Source organism: Paroedura picta, chromosome 5 (genome assembly GCF_049243985.1).
Source record: "Paroedura picta isolate Pp20150507F chromosome 5, Ppicta_v3.0, whole genome shotgun sequence".
Taxonomy (NCBI): Eukaryota; Metazoa; Chordata; class Lepidosauria; order Squamata; family Gekkonidae; genus Paroedura; species Paroedura picta.
Window position 1 is genome coordinate 49,827,989 of NC_135373.1, and position 25,430 is coordinate 49,853,418.

Consider the following 25,430-nt stretch of genomic DNA (forward strand, 5'->3'; position numbering starts at 1 on the left):
TTCTTATATGCTGCTTTTCTCTACCCGAAGGAGTCTTAAAGTGGCTTACATTCATCTTCTCTTTCCTCTCCCCCCGACAGACACCCTGTGAGGTAGGTGAGGCTGAGAGAGCCCTGATGTTATGGCTTGGTCAGATCCAACTGATATTGCTAATGTGGAAACAGTCAGGATAAGCCGTAGACCAACAAATAATAAGAAAATAGGAGCTGCTCAGAAAGAAGGAAGGAAGGCTGGGGAAGCTACTTTTCCAAGGTGGAACTGTACTTAGGTGGGCTAGATACCTACATTATGCATCCAAAACCAGAAGAGTTACCTTGTAACCTGCCTCTACCAAAAACCCAATCAGCAGCTATTGGCTCATGAACCAGGTGCTGAGCCTGCTGATACAAGCCAATGATTAAGCAGTACGAGTACCAATGCAAACTAGGTGCAGCCCAGGAAACAAAATAGTAATCAATGTGCAAGCCAAAGCTGCAAGCTCCCTCATTAAAGGCTGGCCAGTTCACTGCTGTACAGCAGATATGGCAAGTATGTAGTTTTCAACCAACTGAAGTGGTCCTTTAAATCCTTGTTGGCAAGAGTTAAAAATAGATGGAAGCTCATGAAAGAAGTGGCCTGATTGATTCCTAGTTGGATGGAAATGAGTTGAAGAAACTCCAAGTGTGCTCCTACCCATGAGCCAGAGAGAGAAAGTAAAGGCAAGCTGGCACTGGTTACCAGTATGCTTCCGGGTCAAGTTCAAGGTACTGGTATTGACCTTCAAGGCTATACATGGCTTGGGGCCTACTTATCTGTGGGACCATTTGGTTGCTTATGCCCCTGAAGGGTTCTTCTCTCTGTGGGTACGAATTTACTGGTTGTCCCGGGCCCCCAAGTCATCCACCTGGCCTCGACCAGGGCCTTTTCGGTCCTGGCCCCAACCTGGTGGAGTGATCTCCAAGAAGAGCTGAGGGCCCTGCCAGAGTTACCAGCTTTCCACAGGGCCTGCAAGACAGAAATCTTCCACCAGGCATATAGCTGAGGCCAGGGCAGGGTCTCAGCATTACCATCAGAGGATCCCCCGGATAGATTCACTCTGGCTCCCCACTCCCATCAGAAGAGAACGTGGCTCTCAGGCTGAACAGGGTTGGGTGTTTAGAATTCTCTAGGGAAGTGATCGCTGTCTGTTTTAATTGTGATAAGGGGTGTTTTTATGGGTTTTCATGGAAATTATTGTTTTACAATTGTAAATCGCCACAAGATCTTCAGAGAGCAGTGGTATAAAAATCTAAGAATAAATAGTTTTTTTAAAAAATCTGTGCTTTCGATGCGTATTTTCTACCAATGTACCCAAACAGCTCCAGATGACAATCAGGCTCCATTCTCTCTCTGTGATGTTGGAACTTGAAAAGCTCTTCTAATTCTGCATCAGACTCTTTGTATGTAGTATAACAAACCTAATTTAGACAACAGGATTCATAAGAGTCCTTCTCTAAAGAGAATAAAATGATATTGCCTTGTAGCCACTTCAGTTGCGTGTTTCAACTTCAAAGATGCTCTCAGATGTTGTCTAATTAACAGAGTAAAAATAATTTTTATGCAACTATAAGAAAATGAGTAAAATGGCAGCATAAGAAAATTAAAATATGTGTGATCCTAATATGTCATAATAATGAGCAGTCCAATTAAGCTAATGAGGCTCCTTAAAACATGGAAATCTTAACATATTATACAACAGACACATCTAACACATGTGTATGCACACATAGTTGGAGATTATAACTAGGGAAATAATTCATCATCAGAATGGTTTTTTTTAAACTTCTTCCACTATTTGTTTAATAAGAAGGTTTTTCTAATCATTGCAGAATTAGGCAGCAAATGGTTTTCAGCAGGAGGGAAGCAACAGGCTTTTCACAGATCTCTGAAGGGTCATTCTGATAAACTCTGGAGAGACTGACAGGAGCAGTTCTCTAAGGTTGTTTGCCTGAGGCCCCCATCCATGGTCCCTGTTATCTCCTGCTGCTCTCTCTTCATCAGTGCATCTGTCTTACACCCCTCTTTGCCCACCATTCTTAATGCCACACAGGAGCAAGGATGGCCTTGCAATCCCGTTAACTGGACACCTTTAAAGACCATGGGGCAAGCTCAGCAGGCCCAGTGAAGTTTCAAGATTGCAAGGGCTCCTAATGGGTGCCTGTGACTTGCTGCACTGCCGTTACAGATTCTTGGGAACCAGGTGGCAAGCAGCATCAACTGCTCCTTAGCAGAGGCAAAGGCAGAACTGCCACACCCCTAAATCAATTTTTTTCCTGCAAACCTGGGGCTTTTCTCACATTTGTAGAAAGACTGTCTTTGTCTGGTCATGGCTTCACTCTCCAGATTTAAGTATCCAGTTTTGTTCTCATTGAGAACTGAGAAATAGATATAAACACTTCTTGAGCACATATGTGTAGACACATTTGTGCCCAACCCAGAAGTCCTTTTATAATCACCAGCCTTGGAAGGCCGAGATAGGAACAGAGCAAGAGCGTTCACGGGCAAGCACTTTCACGCGATAGACTGAGAGCAGATGAGCTGTAAGAGGTGACTTTCTCAGAGTCTCTGAAGCATTCCGTAGGAGCAGCCAGAGTGGACTGTCACTGGCTTGTGTTCCCTCTCCTCACAACTGGGACTTGCTTGAGAAGAGGGAAGGGATCTGAATGACTCTGGCCCTAGACAGACCCTCTCTGCTGTTCCATTTGAATATTACCTGCCCTCTTCCTACTGCTTCTTTGAACCAAGTGGCTCTACATGTCCTCTGCATGAGAGAATTCTTTGCAAGTTATTTGCTCCCTGAAGAACTAAGCTAATAGTGATGTGCTCTTGCTGTGTTCCAACAAGAATTGACAGTCGCTTGGTATTCCAGCACTACATGGTTCACAGAGCATAATGACCCTGGGAGCACATGCCCAACGAAGTTTTCATTTTTAAGGCCATGCTCTTGTCGCTCACACTGGTTTATGCAGAACTGAATTCAAAATGGATTTTTTCCCCATCTACACAAACAGCTCTAATAGTTTGAAGGGCTGGATACAGGTGAGATGTTAAAGCACGGCAAAGAGCCCAGCCATGCTAAAAATAGAAAGTCTCAAGAAAGTATTCAGAGACTATGCTAAGAACCTGTGATTAAACAATGTGACTGTCATTAATGCTATGGGGAATGCACTGAAATCTATTTTTAATTAGATATCACACCCTGCGAGAAACACACACGCTTTTGTATTTCACTCCAGATGTTTCCTACAAGAAGAACTGTGGGATTTTAAAGTGGTTATTTGCTGGCTACCTAAAATATATTTTTGATGCTTTCAGGCACTGGTCTTAATGTGGTTACTTGTCCCAGGTCCTAGGTTTCAGGCTTGAGTTTTAAATACAGTCAGATTATACACCACAGCAGAACATGTAAAAAGTGAAACCTGAGGCCTGGGGACCAAGCCCTATGAGGAAAGGCTGAAAGACTTGGGAATGTTCAGCCTGGAGAAGAGGAGGTTGAGAGGGGACAGGATTGCTCTCTTTATGGATTTGAAAGGTGAGTGTTGTTTGTTACAAGGGTCTGATATAAATGTCACTTTGTTGGGCTTGATCATGTGTGCTATACAATATAATGCCAGGTATGGAGATATATAAGCTTTATAAAGGACATAGGTAAAGGTATCCCCTGTGCAAGCACAGAGTCATGTCTGACCCTTGAGGCCCTCTAGCGTTTTCTTGGCAGACTCAATACATGGTGGTTTGCCATTCCCTTCCCCAGTCACTACCGTTTTACCCCCCCAGCAAGCTGGGTACTCATTTTACCGACCTCGGAAGGATGGAAGGCTGAGTCGACCTTGAGCCAGCTGCTGGAATCGAACTCCCAGCCTCATGGTCAGAGCTTCAGACAGCATGTTGGCTGCCTTACCACCCTGCACCACAAGAGGCTCCTATAAAGGACATAAGCAAACTCAATTATTATACTCAATTATTATTATATCTAATGCTTAGCACATTAACATTTGTACCTCACCCTTCCCTGGTCAGCTCAAGGTAATGGCCAGTTGCTTGTGGTTGTATAAGAGCCCTGGATGGGCCCGTCCCAGCCCACAGGCCATATGTTTAACACCCCTGATCTAGACAGTCTCAAGCCAGCTAAATAAAAGGAAGGGAGGTAGAGACACAAATACAGAAATGATTTAATTGAAAATAAAGGCATACTGTGAAAAGGCTATGCTCAATATTCAAATGCTGTGCTTTGTATTTCTGCTATCTGCAGCTACACTGTTTGCATCTGTCAGCAACATTTATAGCAAGCAAAGCTTAAAGGTACGCAGTATGCAAAACACTTAGCCTTCATAGGCAATAACTGGAGAGCCTAGCCCATACTCAGAAGCCATAACAGGATTCTGGGGAGAGAATGTATATGGAGAATGGCCAGGCTGGAGACACCTGCTGTATCCTACACCTGCTGCCTCCTGCCCCCACTGCCCTCAGGGTGTTGCTAAAGTGAGGATGAGCGTGCAGCTGTCGCCAACAAGGTTCATTTAGGGAGGATTGGGGAGGACTTTGTCTCAGTACCTGGGCTGTTTCTGTCCTGCAAAGGTTGCCATATTCTAGACAACATTTTGTACATTAGCCACACAGATTGCCCATACATATGTATGTTTATTTTGCTGGTCTATAACCATAATAAATTATTGATTGCTCATTATGAAATACTGAGGAAAGAGGATATATAACTAATTCTCAATGTGGCCTCATAGGGGATACTGAAATCTGGAGATTGGAGGCCATGGACAGAACTTTCTACAAACCCAAGGGAAAAAAACAGGTTTGCGCAAAAAAAAAAAATCTTTAAAACCCCTCCAAAACAATATTGGGCCAACCACCTGTAGAAACCACCTATAGATTTAAGAAATGGATACCCTTGGCGTGGTCATTACTAGGCAACCACAACCATACTGCCAGCCTTCAAGCCTTTTCCTGAGCCATATGGAAGGGCGGTATAAAAAATCTAATAAATAAATAAAAGCAGGAGAAGAGCACAGGGCTCCTTTCCAGGGCTATTTAGGCCTTTGAAGAAGGACTCATCAGGCCACAGCAGCCACTCCATAAAAGCTAGCATGGGACTGTAGTTAGTCTCATATTAGGATCTTGGAGTCCCAGGTACAAATGTCTATAGAAGTTCTCTGGCTAATTCTGGGTCAGCCACACACTTTCAGACTAACCTACTTCATAGAACTGTTATCAATGTAAAATGGGGTAGAATAATGGAAGGTGCTTTGGGCATCTATTGAGAAGTTATATAATTAAATAGAAAAATAGTAAATATAGCTAAAGATGTGGTGACAGGCAAACAGAAGGTAGGTAGCTTGCTTTGGAAGATGAGGAAGAAGTGGGAAAAGATTAAGATACAGAGGAGGAAAGAGGAAATGGTGTAGAGGCGAAGATAAAGTGGCAACTGAGGTTTCCTCTGTAAGTCCATGCAGGTTCCTATCTGGATCCATATACTTTCTTACTTCTTACTTTGTCTATTATTTAATCAGAGTTGGAAGGGATCACCAGGGTCATCCCTTGTCTGTGTATATCATGTCAATGCATGCCTCAGATCCCTAAAATTATATAGCTTTGCTAATGTCCAGAGTGCATGCCTGATTTCTAACTCTAATCTCCTTCTTGACAATTGAAACCCTAAGATCATATGATCACTTGCAGTGAAGGTTCCCACTACATCAACATCTTTTGTAAGACCCTCCATAGAATAATAGAATCACAGAGTTGGAAGGGGCCATATAGGCTAACTAGTCAAATCCCTGTTCAATGCAGGATCAGCCTAAAGCATCTATGAAAAGTATCCTTCCAGGCACTGCTTAAAGATTGCCAGTGAGAGGGAGCTCATCATCTCCTTAGGCAACCAATTCCACTGCTGAACTACTCTGAAATTTCCCCGTCCGATATTTAGCTGGCACTGTTCTTCATGTAATTTAAAGTCCTATCCTCATCTGCCAATAGGAACCGTTTCCTGCCTTCCTCTAAGTGACAACCTTTCAAATACTTAAAGAGAGCAATCATGTCCCTTCTCAACCTCCGCTTCTCCAGGCTGAACATTCCCAAGTTCCTCAGCCTTTCCCCATAGGGCTTTGTCCCCAGGCCTTAGATTATCCTTGTCATTCTCCTCTGCACCGTCTCAATTTTGTCCATGTCCTTTTTGAAGTAAGACAGAGAGTTAAAATAGTTGACCTCCTTATTTCCTCATCCACTTTGTCTGTCAGGAAAACCAAAAAAGTTTCAGACTTTCACTACTAGTGGAGTAAGACTCCCAACAAGTAATATAACATCTTCCACTACTACAACTTTCTTCCTGATAGTTACAGTGGTTCCTCAGCGGAACAGGCTTCCTTGGGAGGTGGTGGGTTCTCCTTTGGAGGTTTTAAAGCATAGTAATCTGACTGAAATGCTGGTTTTATGAACTTAGGAAGTTTGTAAGTGGGTGGGCAGGAAGGGATGTGTAAATGTTTGTCTCTTGTGATTCTTCCTTGCATACCCGGGAAATTGCTGATTGCCACTGTAGGATGGTAGATGAACTTCTTCCAGGTCAGGCTGGATTCTGGAGAATTTTGGTGGTGGCTGGGAATCAGTTGGGCATGAAAATGGGGTCACTGTGGATAGGAAGATAGTTGTGAGTTCCTGCATTGTGCAGACGGTTGGACTAGATGACCTTGGAGGTCCCTTCCAACTCTATGATTCCTCTTACAAGCTAACGATAATTGATAATAAAAAAATTTATCTGATTCTTGCACTTGACTTTGTGATCTATAATAAGCACTCACAACATCACTATCCTTAACTTCTTTTATTTTTGCCCAGGGGCAGCCAAACTGTGGCTCTTCAGATGTCTGTGGACTACAATTACCATGAGCCCCTGCCAGCAAGCTAGATCTCAGCTGTGAGTTGACAGCAAATAAATTTGTGGACATATACCCACAAAATATGTTCCACAAAAGGAACATGAGTGACCATTCTGCTATTTGATATTGCTTTCCCAATCATATTCAGTCATTTATACAATATCGAACAAGCTACTGTCATGGCAGTGCAGCTGTCCATGAAATGCACTAAATGACCTAAGGCAGTCATTCTCTTTTAGCCCAGCCTACCTGTCAGGGCTGTTGGGGGAATAAAGTAGCTGAGGGGAGAGCAATTTATTTATAGGATGCACATGATAAAAATGTAGTAAACACAAACCATTTTCACTATGTGCTTTGATGCTGACAAGCAACTTACTACACTAATAAAAATCCTGTAGTGTGAGGTGGTTTTAAACTAAAAGAGCAAATTAGTTATTTAAAGAGAAAAGTGTATCACTTGCAGACCATGAAATATTTAAGAAGCCTTCCACTCTGTTCTTTTTAACACTTTTAAAGCACACACTGTATAATTCATGTCTTAGAACAGACACCTTTCGGAAAAGTAGTGGATGGGCGTCGAACACATATAAAGCACAACTGGAACCTGGATCCAACATAGTTGGGATTTCACACCAGTCCTCTGGAGCAGAACTGAGTTGGCCAATGGTGACTAAAAGGAAGGATGCTACAATTATATCCAGGCAACGATTTTGGGCTGCTCCATTCTGCAACCATTCCTGCAATTAACTTTTCTTGTGCTGAACTGCTACATTTGTATTTATCAAGGTGTTTGATTCTCTTGTATTTCTCAGCCATTATAGCTGTCAACCAGTTTAGCAGTGTTACAGAGAGATGACGCTGTCAGCAACTGCTGCTGCTATGAATGGACTCCATTTTTTCTTGATTACATCTGAATTTTATGTAATTGCATCTGACCCTGCTTTGGGCTGATCCTGTGTTGAGCAGGGGGTTGGACTAGATGGCCTGTATGGCCCCTTCCAACTCTATGATTCTATGATTCATATAGAAACATCTGTCAAGTGGACCCACAAAGTACTTGTGACATCACAAAAACTTTTCAAGTGCCATGGGACTCCTATTCTTGGAACACCCAGGGAGCGAGCCTATGGAAGTCTATGGAAGCTTACTCCCAGTAATGTGTTCTTAGGATGGCACTATGAGAAGGTCATTTCATAAAGTAATTCCAAACAATTTAGAATATAAACCAAACTAAAAGTTTGACTTGCCTTCCCATCTGCTGCAGTGAAATCTCAAGCAACACTTTGGGGGTATGAGTCAATGAAGGCATTTCTCATATGACTCAGTTTTGCATTGCTGGTAGAATGGAGGAGTCTTTGAACAGATTGAATGGCCTTGCTAGACTCTTCTTCCAAGTGGGAATGATGTGACTATTATTGTCAACTTATCTGGCTGCCAAGTGGTGCTCATATCCTACATTTCTTTTAGAGCCATCAGGTTTCAAAGGAAAAAAAATCAAAATAAACTGATAACTGAGATTTAACTTGAGAAGGAGATAGCATAAATACAGATTTAAAAGATATTTAATTTAATTACTGGAATTAGATCGGAAGAGTTTCTGGTATCTAACCTTAACAGAAAGATGTAAAATACAAAGATTTAATTAAAAAATAGTCTTGGTGGCCTATGCAACTGTTCCAATGTGCTCCACAGCAAGAAACTGAATTGAATGCAGCTCACAAATAAATAACAGCAGCAAATAGTTTCCTGCTAAGAGAAATATGCTTAGCTGCCACCAAAGAAAGAATAAAAGTATGATGGAGCATAGTTGAAGGTTCCTGAAAACCAGTTTGTTCTGGACTAATTTCAGAAAGATTTCTCATTTAACGATGCGGGAGCTGAGAGTACATGGGACATGCTAACCTTCTCTGTACTGTTCATGTGCTGCCAAAGTGAGCACAGATTGCTATAGTGTTGTAATATAGATCTCTTTTGCCATTAGCTCCATTTCTATCTTTCATTTTTCATAAAACTATCTGGCCTTGTATGATGTGAAAATATAAGAGGAGAAGGACTCCTGTTATGCCTTCACAATGACACAGCTAAAGATTTGCTTTTTGAACAATGAAAGCAGAACTCGGACATTATTGACATTATATTGTCATAGTATTTTGTGCTATAGTTCTCTGATTGCTCTATTTTTTTTTCAAAATCCAGGGCCATTCCGCACCAGGACCAATGTTGCCAATTGTTCACAGAATGCAGAAACGCTATATTAAAAAGTGGAATTTCGTCATTCCGCATACCTTTTTTTGAAGTGGAATGTAGAAGTCCCAGTAGCATTTCATTCATTCCCCACAGGTTTCCGGTCTCGCTGGAATCGCAACAAAGGAAGCAATTTTTTTCTGCGCTTCTTCCTGCCCCTGGCCGTCAATCAAACGGAACAGCCACTGATTGAGGGTAAAAAAGCACTCTGATTGGGGGTAGGGGGAAATGGTGATCACAGGGCCAAGGCAAGGAAAGTGAGAGGGAGGAAAATTTTGTGCAGATGCCCCCCTGGTGCTCTAGATCAGGGGTAGTCAACCTGTGGCCCTCCAGATGTTAATGAACTACAATCCACCTTTGCATTTGCTGGCAGGGGCTCATGGGAATTGTAGTCCATGAACATCTGGAGGACCACAGGTTGACTACCCCTGATCTAGATGGCACTACATGGGGAATTATTGCCATGTAGAAACCCCCTAAGGCAACTCCCCAAGTCCTCCTCGTTTTGCAGCACTGCCCCACCCTAGCAATGTCCTACTATCTTTCATTTATACCACTCTTATAACCAGTGGCACATCCACATCTGGAAGCAGGGCACACATCTGCCCTTCCCCTTCTTCCCTATGAAAGGCCAGCATTTCAAGTATGGCTGTCTGACTCAAGATTTGGAATAACAGCAGTAAGTTTTTGTTTGGAAATGTTCAGTGGAATTTAGTATCTTAAATTATGCACACTTTTTCCTTAAGTTACATGGTGACTTTAAATTTACAGGTCTAGAATACCTCAAACAAACAGGACTGTGTCCTCTATGGTCAAAGTCACCAAAAGCTATCCTTTTATTTAATTATCTAATTTATTTAATCTCAGAGTTGGAAGGGACCACCACAACCATCTAGTTCAACTCCCTACCAGAACCACAACTATAATATCTCCAACAAGTAGATATCCGATCAATACTTTAAAACCTCCAACAACAAAATTTACCACCTCACAAGGTACACTGAGAGTCTGAACATACCTCACCATCAGGAAGCTCTTCCTCAACTTTAGATGACATCTCATTTGACATATTTAATATCCACTAATCATCTGTGAGGTATGATATACCAACTGATCTGCCCAACTGTAGCACGAACTAGTCTATATTTCATCTACTTCTTATTCTTTTTAGCCTTTAACTGGCGATTGGTGGAGCAGGTTGTCCTCTCAGCCAATACGCTGCTGTAGGTGCCGCTGGATTTTTTGCCTTGTTTATAATATGTTTCCACTCTTGGTGATTGGTCTACTATTCAACAGCAGATTCTTCCACGTGATCATTTTTGTCATTTGTATGTTTGATTTTCTTTGCTTTCTTTTCCACATGTGTTTTGTTTCCTCTAGTGGTCGATTCAGCAGATTTAAAGTACGGGGAAGTGTGCCAGACTTACAATTTGAGCTAACAATACTGAGCTAAACACATTCAGGGGGGAAAAAACCTTCCAAGGCAATATGGATGCACAAGCATAGAAGAACTCAAGGATATTTATTATGGGACACCATGTCAACAGCTTTGCTACACCAAACAGACTACATCCACAACATTCTCCTGATCCACCAAACCGGGAGCAAGGAGAAGCCTAAACTTAAGATTAGCCCATGATGCAGTATGCAGTGCACATGCAGTACCCCAAGGATACATAGAGCCCCCCCCCCAGGTATTTTGGCTTGGGAAATGGTGTGTACCATAGTCTGGGTTCAAAGGCAATACCCAACAAAGCCATAATACAGAAACTGCAGGGCTCAGTTACAATAGCAGGACACAATCCTGGAATATATGGAAAAAATTAGAAAGGTATGCTCTTGAACAGATGTGAGTGGCATTTCGATCACCAATGAGGCCCATCCACCTATAACTTAGTCCCAGAGGTTGCCATGAGATCTTTGGATCACACACATGCCAGGAATTCCATGTTACGATGCTGTACAAGTTCAGGCAGTAAACTGGGGCAAGAGGCAATAAGCATATTCCCAAAAAAACAGTCCAGAGTCAAAGAAGAAATATTCAGAACAGCAAATCCAAAGAGCACAAGCCAGGTCACAGTCAAGCATGCCAAGAGTAGGCATACAAGGATCACGGACAAATTGCTTCCATATTCACTCACCCCTTTCTGCCTGTTTTTATCAGGAAAATCCTTCTGAGTCACTAAGGGACAGGTGCGACTCATCAACCTGCTGAGTCATTCAGAGGCAGGTGCAACTCATCCACCTTCTGAGTCATTCAAGGACAGGTGCAACTCATCAATGGCTGAGCAGCCTACAGAGCTGACAACCCTGAACCTCTGCTGACTCATACTCACAGGCAGAAATTGACCATTGTAGGGCTGCCAACCACCTGCCAGGGAGAAGCTCCTGTGCCTCTCTCCAGGCCAGCCTTCTTCAACTTTCCAAGGTCTCTGGCAACTTTGGGAGTGAGGCAGGTAGTTGTAGGGCTGCTTCAGATCCCATTCTGTAGAACTGATGGTGTGGTGCACTGACTTTGGCCTGAGATTCCCCCCTTTCTTGTCTTGTATTTCTTCCTGCAGCATCTAAGATTTGAGATGGGCTTTCTCCATCTCTTCCTCATCCAAGGAGGCATTGGCAGGCAGACCCATGACAGATGGCTATGTGAACATTTCCAAATGGAACACCCAGCAGTTCCTTGGGGGCCATTAAAAGTTTATATATTTATGACATCTTCATACTACCTTTCCACCCAATCCTGGTCCTCAAGATGGCAAACACTAAAACATTTAAACAATTGAAAATATAGTTAAAATGATCAAAATTCAATTTATAGTGTGTCAACTCATAACTAGAAGGAGGGCCAGTACTGTTATTGTGGCTATATCAGATGAAACAAAAAGATCTTTTACCTTCTGATAGAGACAGATGAAACACTGGATGAAACTCCTGGCTACCTTTATCCAACAGGGGCTCAGGTCCAGAAGCAGCCCCAAATAGTAAGCCTCCTCCTTTAAGAGGATTGCAACCCCATCAAGAACAAGGGAATAGCCCAATTTCTGGCTCAGATACCATCCAGCAATAGCATCTCCAGTTTGTTAGGATTAAGTTTCAACTTGTTAGACCTCATCCATTCCAAAACTGCCTCTAGAACAGCTCACCAGCTCACTAGGCCAGTTCACCAGCTATGGCCCTTCTTGGGTAGAAAAGATCTTGCCACTGTGGCACATTCCCTGGTAACAGGTAGACCAGATTACCGCTATGTGGAGCTGCCTTTGAAGACCGCCTGGAATCTACAGTTGTTAGAGAATGCTGCAGTAGAGTGTTAACTGGAGTGGATAGTAGGAACCCATCAGTCCAGCTTTGTTCCACCTACACTACTTCCAGTTTGCTTTGGGCTCAGTTCAAGATGCTGGTATTGATCTCTAAAATTCTGTGCATCCTGAAATTAATCTACTTTAAAGACTGCCTTCTCCCATGTACACCTCCTTGCTCACTCTGGTCATCCTCAGAGGGCCTGCTTTGGATGACCCATCATCTGAAGCTAGCAGAGTGATGACCCAAAAAGTCAGACACCATGCCCATCCACAAACTGGCCAATTAGTGTTGACCAACCAGGAGGCAACCTCCACCCCCCAAACTGGTTTCTATGGTTTTGCCACTTTCTTCCATTATTTCTTATTGGGGTGCAGAAGACTATGCTATAGTAATCCAGAAATAAAAATGGATTGACAAAAAAGAAGCAGAAGAGGGACTGGATCTGGTTTAAAAGGATATGTGACTTGACTGCTCTGACACTCCAAAGTAGACAGTGGGTGCAGAAAGGGCCTTTGTTAACAAATAGGTGGACAAAAAAAAAAAAAACCACAAAGGAAAAAGGTCTGCAGCCTTTACAAAAATGGCTATTTAGGCCAATCATCTTCCAACTCTCTTCCAACCAAAGCAACACACCCCTTACACAGGTGGGATTAGGAGTCCCAGAAAATGACATCTTGCCGTATAAAGGCTGCCCATTGGTATTTTAACAGGCAATCTTGCAGTTCTCCATATAGATTGAGGGGGGATCAAGTGTTAATTCAGGGGTCTTTGAGGAGGGTTCTAATAAAAAGACTGGCAGCTGAGGGAAAGGAGCAATGACATGTGTGGAAACATAACCATCTGGAAGAGGGAGAAGCAGTGAGACAGATTTGTGAGTTAACAGAAGCTAAGCGCCTTGAGGGAACAGGACTCTCTCCCTCTCTGTGGATCTGATATGGGTAGCAGACCTGTGGCCTTGCAGGTGTAACTCTTGCCTCCACCTTTGCTCTGCTCGTGTACTAGAAAATAAAGCAAATGTTGAAAGAATGCCTTAGGACTGCCTCCATTCTGTGCTGTAGTGCTGCACAAAAATGATACTGTTTCGCGAAGTGGACAGAGCATTGCAGTTCTAACAATGAGCTGAAATCCAGATTTAAGACCCTGTGGCTACTTGAAAGCATAGCAAAGAGAAATGCATGCTTATTCCTAGTCGAGTATTGTGTCATCATCCTGCCATGTGCCTTTAATACCCACAAGGCATTCTTCTTTTAGAAGCAGAGCCATTTGCATTGATCACAGCTGAGCACAAAAGCTGTTCTTTCTGCCTCTACACCACAAATTTGCAAACATTAAGGCTGTGATCACACACAAGCTGGTCAAGTGATACAAGGTGAATCAAGGGCAATCAGGAAAATATCATTGTCGTCCAAAGATATATGATTTACTGAACGTTGATGTATGAATGACTTAGATGGGGTGATTACCTTCTGTAGCCATTCTTCATCACTTAGAGCTCATGTAAATGACAGGAAGGCATTGCTAGAACATGGCAGCATATGTGTTGGGGAATCAATCTGTGTTGTGAACATGCCACTGGGGAAGAGATGGGCATGCGCTGGAATCATGGTTTGCTGTCAAAGCAAGTTCCTGATTTTGCATCTCCTTGAGTGGTCCATATTCCACTCCATTGTTGGCCATATTCCTCTTTTGACTGGATGCTGTTCCCATTTCCACTGTGCTTTGCTTGCCTTTTGACCTCACCTTACAAAAAGCCACTGAATTTTCTGTACTAAAGGTATGAGAAAAGGTTCCCGTTGTGGGTTTTGATGCCAGAGTTAACATCCCTTTGGAAATGGATTATGATATATCTTTGGCTAGGTAGGAAGCCAAGTTAAAAAAAATTGCCTTCACTAACTTGTAGACCAAATAACTGGGATTCAGATGCTGGTCCTCCTTAGCCGCTGACAGAGAATGGGGATGGGAACAGAGTTGCCAGATTCAGGTTGCGAAGCTCCTAGGGATTTTGAGATGGAAGACAGGGACCTCAGTGGGGTACAATGCCACAAAGTCCATCCTCCAAATCATCAATTTTTCTCCAAAGCAACTACATGTGAGTAGCCCTGACCACCCCAAGTTCTGCATTGATTTTATTTATTTATTTTATTTATTATTATATTTATATACCACCCTCCCCTGAGGCTCAGGGCGGTTTACATAAAACTTAGCAGAACAGGGAACAATGAGGACAATGTGACATATGAGCAAGCTCATCTTTCAACTGACAGTAACAACTGTGACGGCTACAATGCATGGGGAAAGTGCTGCCACAACACAGGGTTGCCAAATGGGAGGGAGGAAAATGTCCTGTCCCTTTAAAAGAGGCTTAACATGTGAAAATGAGCAGCTGGACCTGAAGCTTTATATGAAATGGAGGTCAACAATATCACCTGGTAAATAACATCCCGTTCAGTCTCTATTAAATAGATACATCTTTTTTTTCATCCAGGCCAGTTGGCAACCCTAAAGAAATTACTGGGAGCTGCATGTTAATTCAGTTTGGTCCTACACTCCATTGAAGGCAGTTAAACCTATTCACCTGTACAGCAGCCGTTTTGTGTTGACAGCTTTACATAATGCAACACATTATCACAATGTCACCCCCACAAAATAGCAAAATTATAGTCAGTGAAGGTACTGGATAGAGGAAAAGTGACCATTTATTATCAAAACCCATCTAAAAAGCTTACAGATATTAAATACACAGAATCAATAGCTTAAATTGCAGTGTTCCAGTGACTGACATGTAGAGACAAAGAGAACTATTACAATTACCAGTGTAAAGAAATAGAAGGCAACAACAAAAAAAGAGAACAAGAGATCTATTCCACACAATCCAAGCAATCAAAGGGAAATTTAAACCATGGTTATGCATGCTCAAAGATCATCATGGAAAGATATTAGCTGAAAATTACACCACATTACTGGCAAGAAATAGTGAAGATCGGAAACAGCTCTTGACCAAAAATGCCAAAGGAGGATCACAATTGAAAATCAAGAAGACAAAAAGTAATGACTTCTGGGGAATTCGACAGTTTTAAGGCTGACAATGAAGACCCTTATCCCTGTTTTGGAAGTTACAACTGGTCCAGAATGCAGCAGCCAGAGTTCTCACAGGAACACCCTGAGGACCTACATCTGACCTATGCTCCAACAGCTGCACTGGTTATCAGTTGAATACTGGGATCAGGCTTAAAGTCTTGGTAATTACCTTTAAGGTCATATGCAGTCTGGGTCCATTGTACTTGAGGGACCATCTTTCTGACTATGCCCTGCAAAGAGCATTATGTCCAGCCAATTCCAGCTTGTTAGTGATCCCTGGCTCCAAGGAGGCACACCTAGGCCTATTCTGCACACAATAGATAATGCACTATCAATATACTTTAGAAGTGGATTATCCTGTTCTGCACAGGAAAATTCAGCTGCCAAAGCACATTGAAAGTGCATTATCCTGTGTGTGCAGAATGGGCCCTAGCCTCAAGTTTGTTCTCTGTCCTGATCCCCATTTAGTAGAATGACCTCTCAGAGGAGAATTGGGCCCTGACAGAGCTAACAGTTCTGCAGGGCCTGCAAAATGGAGGTCTTCTGCCAAACATTGAGGCCAATGAAACCAACAACAGCCACTGGGGCCTCCAGAATCCTTGCCCGATTTGACCACTCTGATGGGTTATGGTTGAAATGTGAAATCATCTATTATGGTAAATGCTCAATGTTACTGATGTTACTGTTGTTTGATTGATGCAGTTACTAAATCCATGTTGTATATGTCTTTTGGTTTCCTGTTCACTGTGAACTGCCCTGAGCCACAAGGAAGGCTCATATAAAAAATAAATAATTGAATAAAATAATTAATTTAATAAAACCGATTCTTGTACTGATTTTTTTTTAAATGCAAAAGCCCCATTGGACCATAAGGGGAGGCACTTCTGGGGGACTGGAGCAGAGAAACCAGGGGGAAGCCTGCTATGTGGAAAAATGCCATCACTGTGTGGAAGATGACAGAAATGTGTCGACTGAAGGAGCAAATGGATCTTTTCTGGGAGGAACCGTGTTCTGATAACAGCAAGCAAAGACTGCAATAACAAATTGTGCTAGGAAAGGACCAGCACTTTAATTCAGAATACTATAGCAGTAAAATTGCCTTGTGTAAGCAGTGCTAGGACAATGCAAGCAGGTGCTCACACAGCCATCTAACTGAGTGGAGGACATCACTACTGTAACTCTGAAGCACAGGAGAGGGGCACCAGATATTAAGGCAGATCGACCCACAGGGAAGATAAAGTGGCTCGGGATAAAAAAGGCATCAGAGTGACACACAAGTGTATGGTGCTCAGCAGACAGTTTTTTATCCACTGCATCATAATTTCCAGAAACTGTATATCCATTCTTTCCAGCAGCAGCTGGCATTCTTTCTTGAAAATTCTGTTTTCAGGAGGAAGTGACTCCATTTGTCTTTGCAGGTAACCCTGAACTAGGGTTCTGCTGGGTGGGTCCTCAAATCCACTGGACATGTAGAATGACCCTAAGCATGTTTAAGAGCCTTTACACCCTTTTGCAATGCCAGAGATTGCAGCATAGTGGAGGCTTTGAAATCAGCAAAACGGAAAACAAGACTAGGGTTGCCAAACCTGTAACCAGTATAGGTAGGATGGCCAGCTCTGGGTTGGGAAATACCTCAAGATTTTGGAGGTGGGTCATGAGAATGGCAAGGTTTGGAACATGATGCCATAGATTTATTTATATATATTTATCCCATAGTGTGTGTAGGGTAGCCAGGAGGGGGGGGAAGAGGGGAGGGAAGAGGGGGGAAGGAGTAGTTCATCATGGGTGAAGAAGAATGCCAGTGACCTCTCCCTAGGATCCACTTCCCAAATCTCCAGTAATGTCTCCATCCAGATCTGACAACCCTAAGCTTCTACCCAGTTTCTACATGAGCATTTGTCCTGGGGCACCTTACTTTGAAGCTGTTGGCACAAGAACTGAGCTCTGTATCAGGAAACAGAAGTCCTCTGGTTCTCCTGAATGCTAGGGTGTATGATATGCAGTTTCCAGTTCCTTTTTTGGTGAGTAGAGATTTTAAATTGTCCTCAGTATTTGTCACTGGATTTGTGAAAAAGGAACTATGAAATGCAAATAAGAAACTGGGAACCAAGTTCAACCTTGTCATAGAAAGACACGGGGAAAGGAATATGGGAGCACACATAAAAGAACAGGTTTTACTTTTACACTATTATATATCATCCTAATACACCCTGAAATTGCTTGCTCATATCTTTTAAAAAATAATCGAAGACAACAGATTTCAAATTTGGATCTTCAGATTACATCTCTGAGAACCAACTTCTTGGAACCACATATTGAACAGATGTGTTTCTTCATATTGTGTGTATGTTTATTTCTATGGGATGAAATGTCCTGTACTAGTAAAGCTTTTTTGTTTACAACAGATTGTTTGGGGGGGAGGGGAGAACAGTAACCAGTTTGTTTTGCTCATTCTAGTTCCTGATCTTCCTAGGAAGAAGCCCCATTTTTCCAACCCAATGTGAAATTAATCAAAGTGTAATGACTTGTGACCTGAAAAAACATACTCAGAGAATTCTGCACAAAATAGTCACTCGAGCTCTCTCCTGTGGTGGCCATGCTTTTTTGTGTTGGATGCTAAAAACAGAACTAGGCCAGTGGCAGGAAGGCTCACTAGAGAGCAGGTAAACACAACTCCCTCTTTGAATAGTGCATGGGGAGGGGGGGGGGAGAACATTTACTAACATCCATGCTAACCCATTCCTTCAGAGTCCCCATGGCCCTACAGGCCTTTTCAATTTATCCAGTATCATTTGGCCAGTAATCAGCAATTCTGTACCTTTCAGACCAGCTTCCAATTAGCTGACTGTATCTATCAGCTCCCTGGCTTAAAGAAACAAACGTACTCCTATTTCTCTAAGGAAGGTTTCAAACATTGGACACCCAACTATTGTATAAATAAGCATCACCTCACACAGCCCATTTATTTTATATCCATTCAGGATCTTGCTCCTGGTTTCTATTTTGGAAGGATCCATCCGGCTACAACCAGGGCAAGAATGGAAGGATTCATCTGGCTACAAGCAAGGCAAAAACTTGCAGTGTCAGGACGCACACTCATTCTCCTGCATTTTGCCCACCACCTATTTGTGCATGCAGAAAAAAAACCTCGAGATGCTCACTGATTCCCTTTCATTGACTCCATCTTAATACAATAGTCCTGGTGGATGCCCACTTTGCATCTGACCAGGGGGACGTGTCTCATAGTAAAATCCCCTTCCTCAGCACAGCAAGAAATTCATTCTACAAGGCAATATTTTACTTGCAATGGCATTGTGCAGGGAGTAGGGCTGGATGGCCCTGGAGGTCCCCTCCATGATTCTATGAACACTTCCCATACACAAAATTGTAGAAAGGAAGAGAGAGAGAGACTGAGGTCTTCTACATCAGGGGGTCAACCTGTGGTCCTCCAGATGTTCATGGACTACAATTCCCATGAGCCCCTGCCAGCAAATGCTGGCAGGGGCTCATGGGAATTGTAATCCATGAACATCTGGAAGACCACAGGTTGACTACCTCTGTTCTACATGACACCTGGTTGAGCTGAACACTCAATATGGAAAGATACCATGCCATGACTACAGAATAAACACTAGAAGCATCAACCATCCTGCCCTGTAAGAGCAAATATTCTTGCAATCCTGAAGAGCAAATATTCTCGCAATCCTAGACTAGCAGACATGTCTACGTCACAAATTACTGCTCTTTTCTCTGTGTCTCCAAGCCGTAAATGTTCCGTCTTCTGTCTTGGCATCCTTGAAACCTTTACATGTCCACAGTAACTTCTAACTTCACAATGAACTGAATAGCTCATAGATGCAATCCTTCAAATGACTCAACAGCTAACTAGAGCCAAACCTTAAAAAGGAAACAAAAAGTAACACGATAATTTGGCAAATTCTGAGCCAAACTAGACATGATAGTACCCACAGGAAACTGCGTTTCAGCAATTGAAAGACGCAGAGGAGGGACAATATCACCTGGTCCTGCACTGTGGGCCACATCAGTATTATCACAGTATTTTTCAGTGGCCAACATCAGCCTTAAAATGGCATCAGCACCTGCAGGTCAGATCCATAACACCTCATTAGGCCCTCATACCCAGAATTGGCAGATGAAGCCTTATTTGGGTGTCCTGGCACTTCCCATCCCAGAATCCCAGAGGTATTAATAAAGCTTTCCTTACCCCTGTGATGTGTGGCATGGGGTTAAATCCACAGAGATTGCACACAACATTCTTGCATTCTGTGCATTTCTGGTAATTGGAATGCTCCTTAGAGCCCACGTTGAGTGCAGTTTTACAGAGAGGACAAACAGCTGCTGGCAGAGAAGGTTCCTGCACACTTGGCTTTGCTTTAGCAATCTGCGGTTTGGTGGCTTTGCCAGGCAAAGTCTTCTTTTCTCCTTCAGTTTCTTTGACAGTGGGAGTGCCTTCCACTTTGGGTTGCTCAGGCATGGAAGGTCTGATGTTTCTTTTCGCAGGGCTTGCTTTAGGAGACGGTTGAGCCTGCTGGGCATCTTTCTGGGAAGGTGGCTGGGCTGGAGGAAGGAGCTGCTTGGACGGGGACCCAGAGGGAGGACCTGGTGACTGAGCCCCTGGCTGCCCCCCTGTGGAGATTAAATTGGAAGCCTGGCTAAAAATGGAAGCCCCAAATCCAAAGAGCTTCCCAGTCATGCTTTCTTGCGGTGTTGTTGGTTGTGTCTTCGGGGCATCAGTGATAGCTCCTCCAGTACGACTCAAATGCTGAGGTGGCTCTGGCTTCACCTGTGGCTGCTGAGAAGGAGCTTGTGGCTGTGATGGAGCAGGCTTTTGACCTGCAGGGGTCTGCCGCCCTTTGAGATCCCTCTGGGCATCTGGCTGTGGGCTCACATGTGGTGGTATTTTCTTAGAACTTTCTTTCATTTCCACAGTCTCAGCTTGCCTTTGAGCTTGAACATCCAGACTAGGCCCAGGCAGAGAAACAGTTTTGGGGTCAGGATTCTGCTGAGACAATTGCGGTGAGGATTTGAAATCTGCAGGGGCTGCATGTTGCAATGGCTTGGCAGACTCTGATCTCTGAGGAGTCATCATTTTCGGCTGGGATGATGTTGCTTGAGGACCAGGGGCACCTTGCTTGGGCTCTGAAGCTACCACGGTAGGCACGGCACCACCACTGGGTTTTTGCATTCCTGATTGCTTTTGTTTATCTTCCATCAATGGTGCTTTGGCCTGGCTGGATTTAGGTGGAGATTCCACAGGTTGAACTTTTGCCACCGGCGTTTTCAACTGAGTTGGTGGCTTTTGGGGTTCTGGTGACTTAGTCAGGCTGGGCTTCTGCTGCTGGAAAGGGGGTTTGGTTGCTGATGGTGTAGCAGGAATCTTCTGCTTGGGTGAGGAGGGCTGTGGTCCAGGGCCGTGAACTGGAGCCAAATCACCACCTAATGCTCTTTGCATCTGGCAGTTTAAGCAGAGCCATTCTTTAATCTGAATGAACAACAACAGAAGTTTAATTAGCTAGAAAGAATTAAATAAGGAATGCTGAAACATTACATGTTCCAAAAAAGAAACAGCCCACTTGATCAAACCCACCTTCTTTCCCCAAGTCTACTTTAACTAGATGACTACTACATCTGTGGGTGGGAGGGAAACTTAGCCAATAGTGCTGTATTGTTTCATATTAGCTAATCTATTTCTTTGATATCCACTATTTTAAGAATCATTTGTGTTAACAACCATTTAAAGACAGAAAACAAACAAAAGGTTTGAACAAATCTATCTTTCCCAGTATGCCCCAAGGAGACCTTTAAGGGCTAGAGCCTTCTCAGAGCCTGGTGGAATGAGCTGCCAGTCGAGACCCGGGCCCTGACAGAACTACCTAAGTTCTGCAGGAACAGCAAAATGGTGCTCCTCCACCAGACCTTTGGTTGAGTCCTGAACAAACTAGCTCCCAATGAAATCTACAGGCCTCATCTCCAGGCTTCCCTCCACCGAGCTGGAGCCCAACTGGAAGAGCACGCGGTCTGTAGGATGAACCAGGAGGTGGACCAACAAATCAAACAAATGTAATGGTGCATCTTAAGTTTTTATTAATGTTTTTGGTTTATATAAACAATGTTTGTGTAACGCATATTGTGAACCACCCCTGCATGCGGGAGTAGCAGTATATTAAAACCAAATAATAATGAGGATGATAATAATAATAATGATTCAGCCACAGTAAGGCAACATTAACACAGGTAAAAGAGCAACTTCTCAGTAAACTGCCACATTCTTTGTATCTTCCCACTTGTTGGACATCGAAAACTATGCACTAACATAGCGATCCCCAACCTGTGGGTCGCGGACCGCATGTGGTCCTTCGACTAATTGGAGGTGGGCCCCGAAGGACGCCTTCTTCCCCCCCCAGCCCTTTACTTCATCCCCCCCGGCCCTTTACAACACACTTTGGGTGTCAGTGTCTCCCATCACTCCCAGATGGGACTATCTCGTTGCAGAGAAACAAGCTCAGGGTTCCCATTGATTTGTCATTGTCATGCGTTAAAATTTCCATGAAAATAAAATGTTCCTTATGTTCATTGTTGTGGCGTGTCTGTATCTTATTTTGAAGGGATGTTTAAACATTACCATAGCAATCAGAGAGCGTTAGGGCAGTGGTTGAGAGTAGAGGAGTAAACTACCCCCCCCCCGGGCCTCAGTAAAAGGCGTTGAGTGGTCCCCGGTGATAAAAAGGTTGGGGACCACTGCACTAACAGATTCATTTCAGGAACTGTCAATTGAGAATGTGTCAAAAAGTAAAACAACCATCTGTGCTCACCTCAGTCCCTCAGCTAGGATTATCAGACATGGACTGGCACTTAGGGGGATATAGGGGCAAATGGGGTCTTACTGCAGGGAGGCATCAGTATTTGCTGTTGTGCTATAACATCCCTTCCAGTGCAGCCTGGAAACTCTAGTGTCTCACTAGAAAGATGTTCTAGCACTCATCTCCAAACACCATGGAGTTTCTATTCAAGCGCTAGAGCATCTCTCCAGTATGAAGCTGGCGCTTTCAGGTTATGCTGGAATGATGCTATTTGCAAGGCAATGAAGATGGCTGTGTCCTCCCACTTTGCCAACATGATTCCATCTGCCAACCAGATAAGTGTCAGCAGGCATCATTAACAACTACTAGGAATTTGCCTGCCATTAGTGGGTGCCTGGTAAGCGAATGCTCAGCTGAACTGGAGCCAACCACTCTACTGGCTGGATTGCAGGGTGGCTGTGGTTGAAAGGATGGCAAACAATAGCTGAGATGTGTGTTGGCTGCAGCTACGTATCTGCTGTGATGCTGAACCAATGCAAGGGAAAAAACCTATCCCAAGGCTACTATAGATGTATTAAAATTATACAGATTACATGAAATAAAAGGTTCTTCATTCTTGTTTATTCTTGTATAGGATCCAACCAGAACGGTATCTAGATATGTCCCATTTTCAAAAAATAATCTTCCTCAATGGTTGTCCTCACTTTTGAATGTGAATGTTATGAATGTCCAAATTGTGAAATTCAACCTCTATTGAATAATATATATATAGCCTTTGGCTCTTCAATATGGGCATGCTAGTAATACCAACTGCTCCCCATTACTAGCATCCCCATATTGAAGAGCCAAAGGCCAATGGACAACCATTGGTTGGATCGTATACAAGAATAAACAAGAATGAAGAACCTTTTATTTCATGTATTCTGTATAATTGTACTACATCTATAGTAGCCTTGGGATAGGTTTTTTCTCTTGTATTATATTCACTACAAACCGCCCCATTTGTCTATATTTGCTTGTGATGCTGGACCAGGCTGGACAATTCTGGATATTCAGCAAAACTGACATTCTCAGTCATTGTAGTATATAGTTATTGTAACTTTCAAGTATGCTGTGTGTGTGTGCACACGTGTACAAAGATTTAAATGTTCCAAAATATGGGGGAGAATTTCCCTGTGTTTTTTGGGGGGGAGGGATAAACTTTGGGGGAAGCTATATATATGCAATACATAGGGGTTTTTTTTCAAACCAAATCCTATTTTACTGCTTTAACAACAACAACAACAACAACAACAACAACGCCTCATTCATGACTTAAATACATAAAACTGCACTATTTGTACACACATGCAATTTAAAAGTATAAATGCCCTAGTTTTGTTCACATAAAATATACCAAATACTACTAAGAGAGAGTAGCAAAATTCTATACCTTCTGCTGTAAAGAGAAACCCCTCTATTTTTCTGGTGTGTACCAGCTGTGGAGGTTGGAGGACCCCCTCCCCCCAACACATCATGGGGATCAGCCTTCATATACCAAGAGCTTCACAGGTGCTATCATCAGGGCCTCATGTCTGCTCTTTCATCAGGGCCTCATGTCATCAGGGCCTCATGTCTGCTACATTCAGAAAATTAATCACTAAAGTGCAAAAGAAAACCTTTCTCCAGATTCTTAACATCAATTATGACGCACTCTTACCAGCCATGAGGAACCAAGGCTGATGGCCACAGAGGACTACAAGGACTGGTAGAAGGCCAGAAAACACACTATCTGGACTGGCTGCATGTGGAGGAGCGGGGAATCAAGTCCCGCTCACCAGATTAGAAGCCACTGCTTTTAGCCAATGCACCGCACTGATCCAGCCTTTACAAATGGAGAACTGGCTGCTGAAAATGAGGTACTTTAGGTCTCAGATGAGACTTCTGAGCCATCAAGCTCTACAGGAAGAGTTCCAGCAGCAGGTTGCTCCCTGCCCTTCCCCCAAGAGAATGCTCTGGCTTGCCTAGCACAATTTCATGAAGCCATCAACAAATAGTCTTTCAGTCAACTTTCCTGCCAAATGCATTACAATGTTCCTGCCACAGCCCTGGGATCTCTTGCTCCAGCACTGGACTTAGCCAACCTTATGCTAGCCTATCATGACTATGTTGATTTCTTCAGCCTCAAGGAGGCTGCCTTCCATCGACACCAACAGTATGATTGTACCATTGTCCCTGGGGTGCCAGCTCTGATGTTCTTTAAATTCCCCTTCAGAGTCTGAACTGGTTGCCCTGAGGTTGTTTTCAGCTAAGAATCTGGAGAGGGGTTTCATCCAACCTTTGATCTCCCCAGCAGATGCCCCAGAGAGAACTACTGCTCAGGGCTACAGCTTGAAAAACCTTTCCATAACCAAACAGAATCAGAGCGTTTCTTGCTAATCCCACACATACCACAGAAATGGATCCCTGATCTACATGTCACACCTAAGAATCTGTATGATGTTTTACAAGCATCTCCCAGCTCAGAGAAAGCCTGGCTGTAAAGGAATGCCTGTTGCACCCCAATATACCAAACCAGAGAGCAGGTGGAAGGAGAGTTAGGAACCTCCACATTAAACATTGACAGATGTCTATTTGACAGCCCATCTATATTTATGCAGGGAATAATATGCAATTCAGATTGCCTCTTACATATGTATGTAATCAAGCACTTTTGAAATGGCAGCAGTTTGTTTTATTATTAATATGTTACACTTCCTCCTGAAGCAAGATACAGTTCTTCTGTTTATAGATAAGAGAGAAAATTGTGTTTCTCACCCAAAGTCCAAACTGGAATACTTTGAAAGTCCTCACATTCCTCTTGAAATTAAATAATATCTAACATAAGAGTTATGTGGTTGTTGTTTCCTTTCAAACCATCCAGGTGTTTTCAAATTGAATTAGATAAAGTACCATTTAGAAATCTGCACAGTCTGCAATTGCAATTCATGAATTATTGCATCTATATTTTTAATAGAACAGGAAAGTTCTAGCAAACTAGTATCTAGCATCTATGGTTGTAAAGTGCATAATAAAATCAATGATTTTTTTTAAATCAATGGTTTAGAAA

At 43.0% G+C, this 25,430-nt stretch overlaps 1 protein-coding gene across 6 annotated transcripts in view; it reads right to left on the reverse strand.

Annotated features, from left to right (window-relative positions):
- The window catches only part of PCLO (piccolo presynaptic cytomatrix protein), a 134,836-nt gene that overhangs the window by 92,834 nt on the left and 16,572 nt on the right, over positions 1-25,430 (reverse strand). For all 6 annotated transcript variants that reach the window (XM_077337850.1, XM_077337848.1, XM_077337847.1 and 3 more), the window contains exon 3: positions 19,747-21,024. In XM_077337850.1, coding sequence (XP_077193965.1) covers positions 19,747-21,024 — 1,278 coding nt within the window. The remainder of the gene's footprint in view (positions 1-19,746; positions 21,025-25,430) is intronic.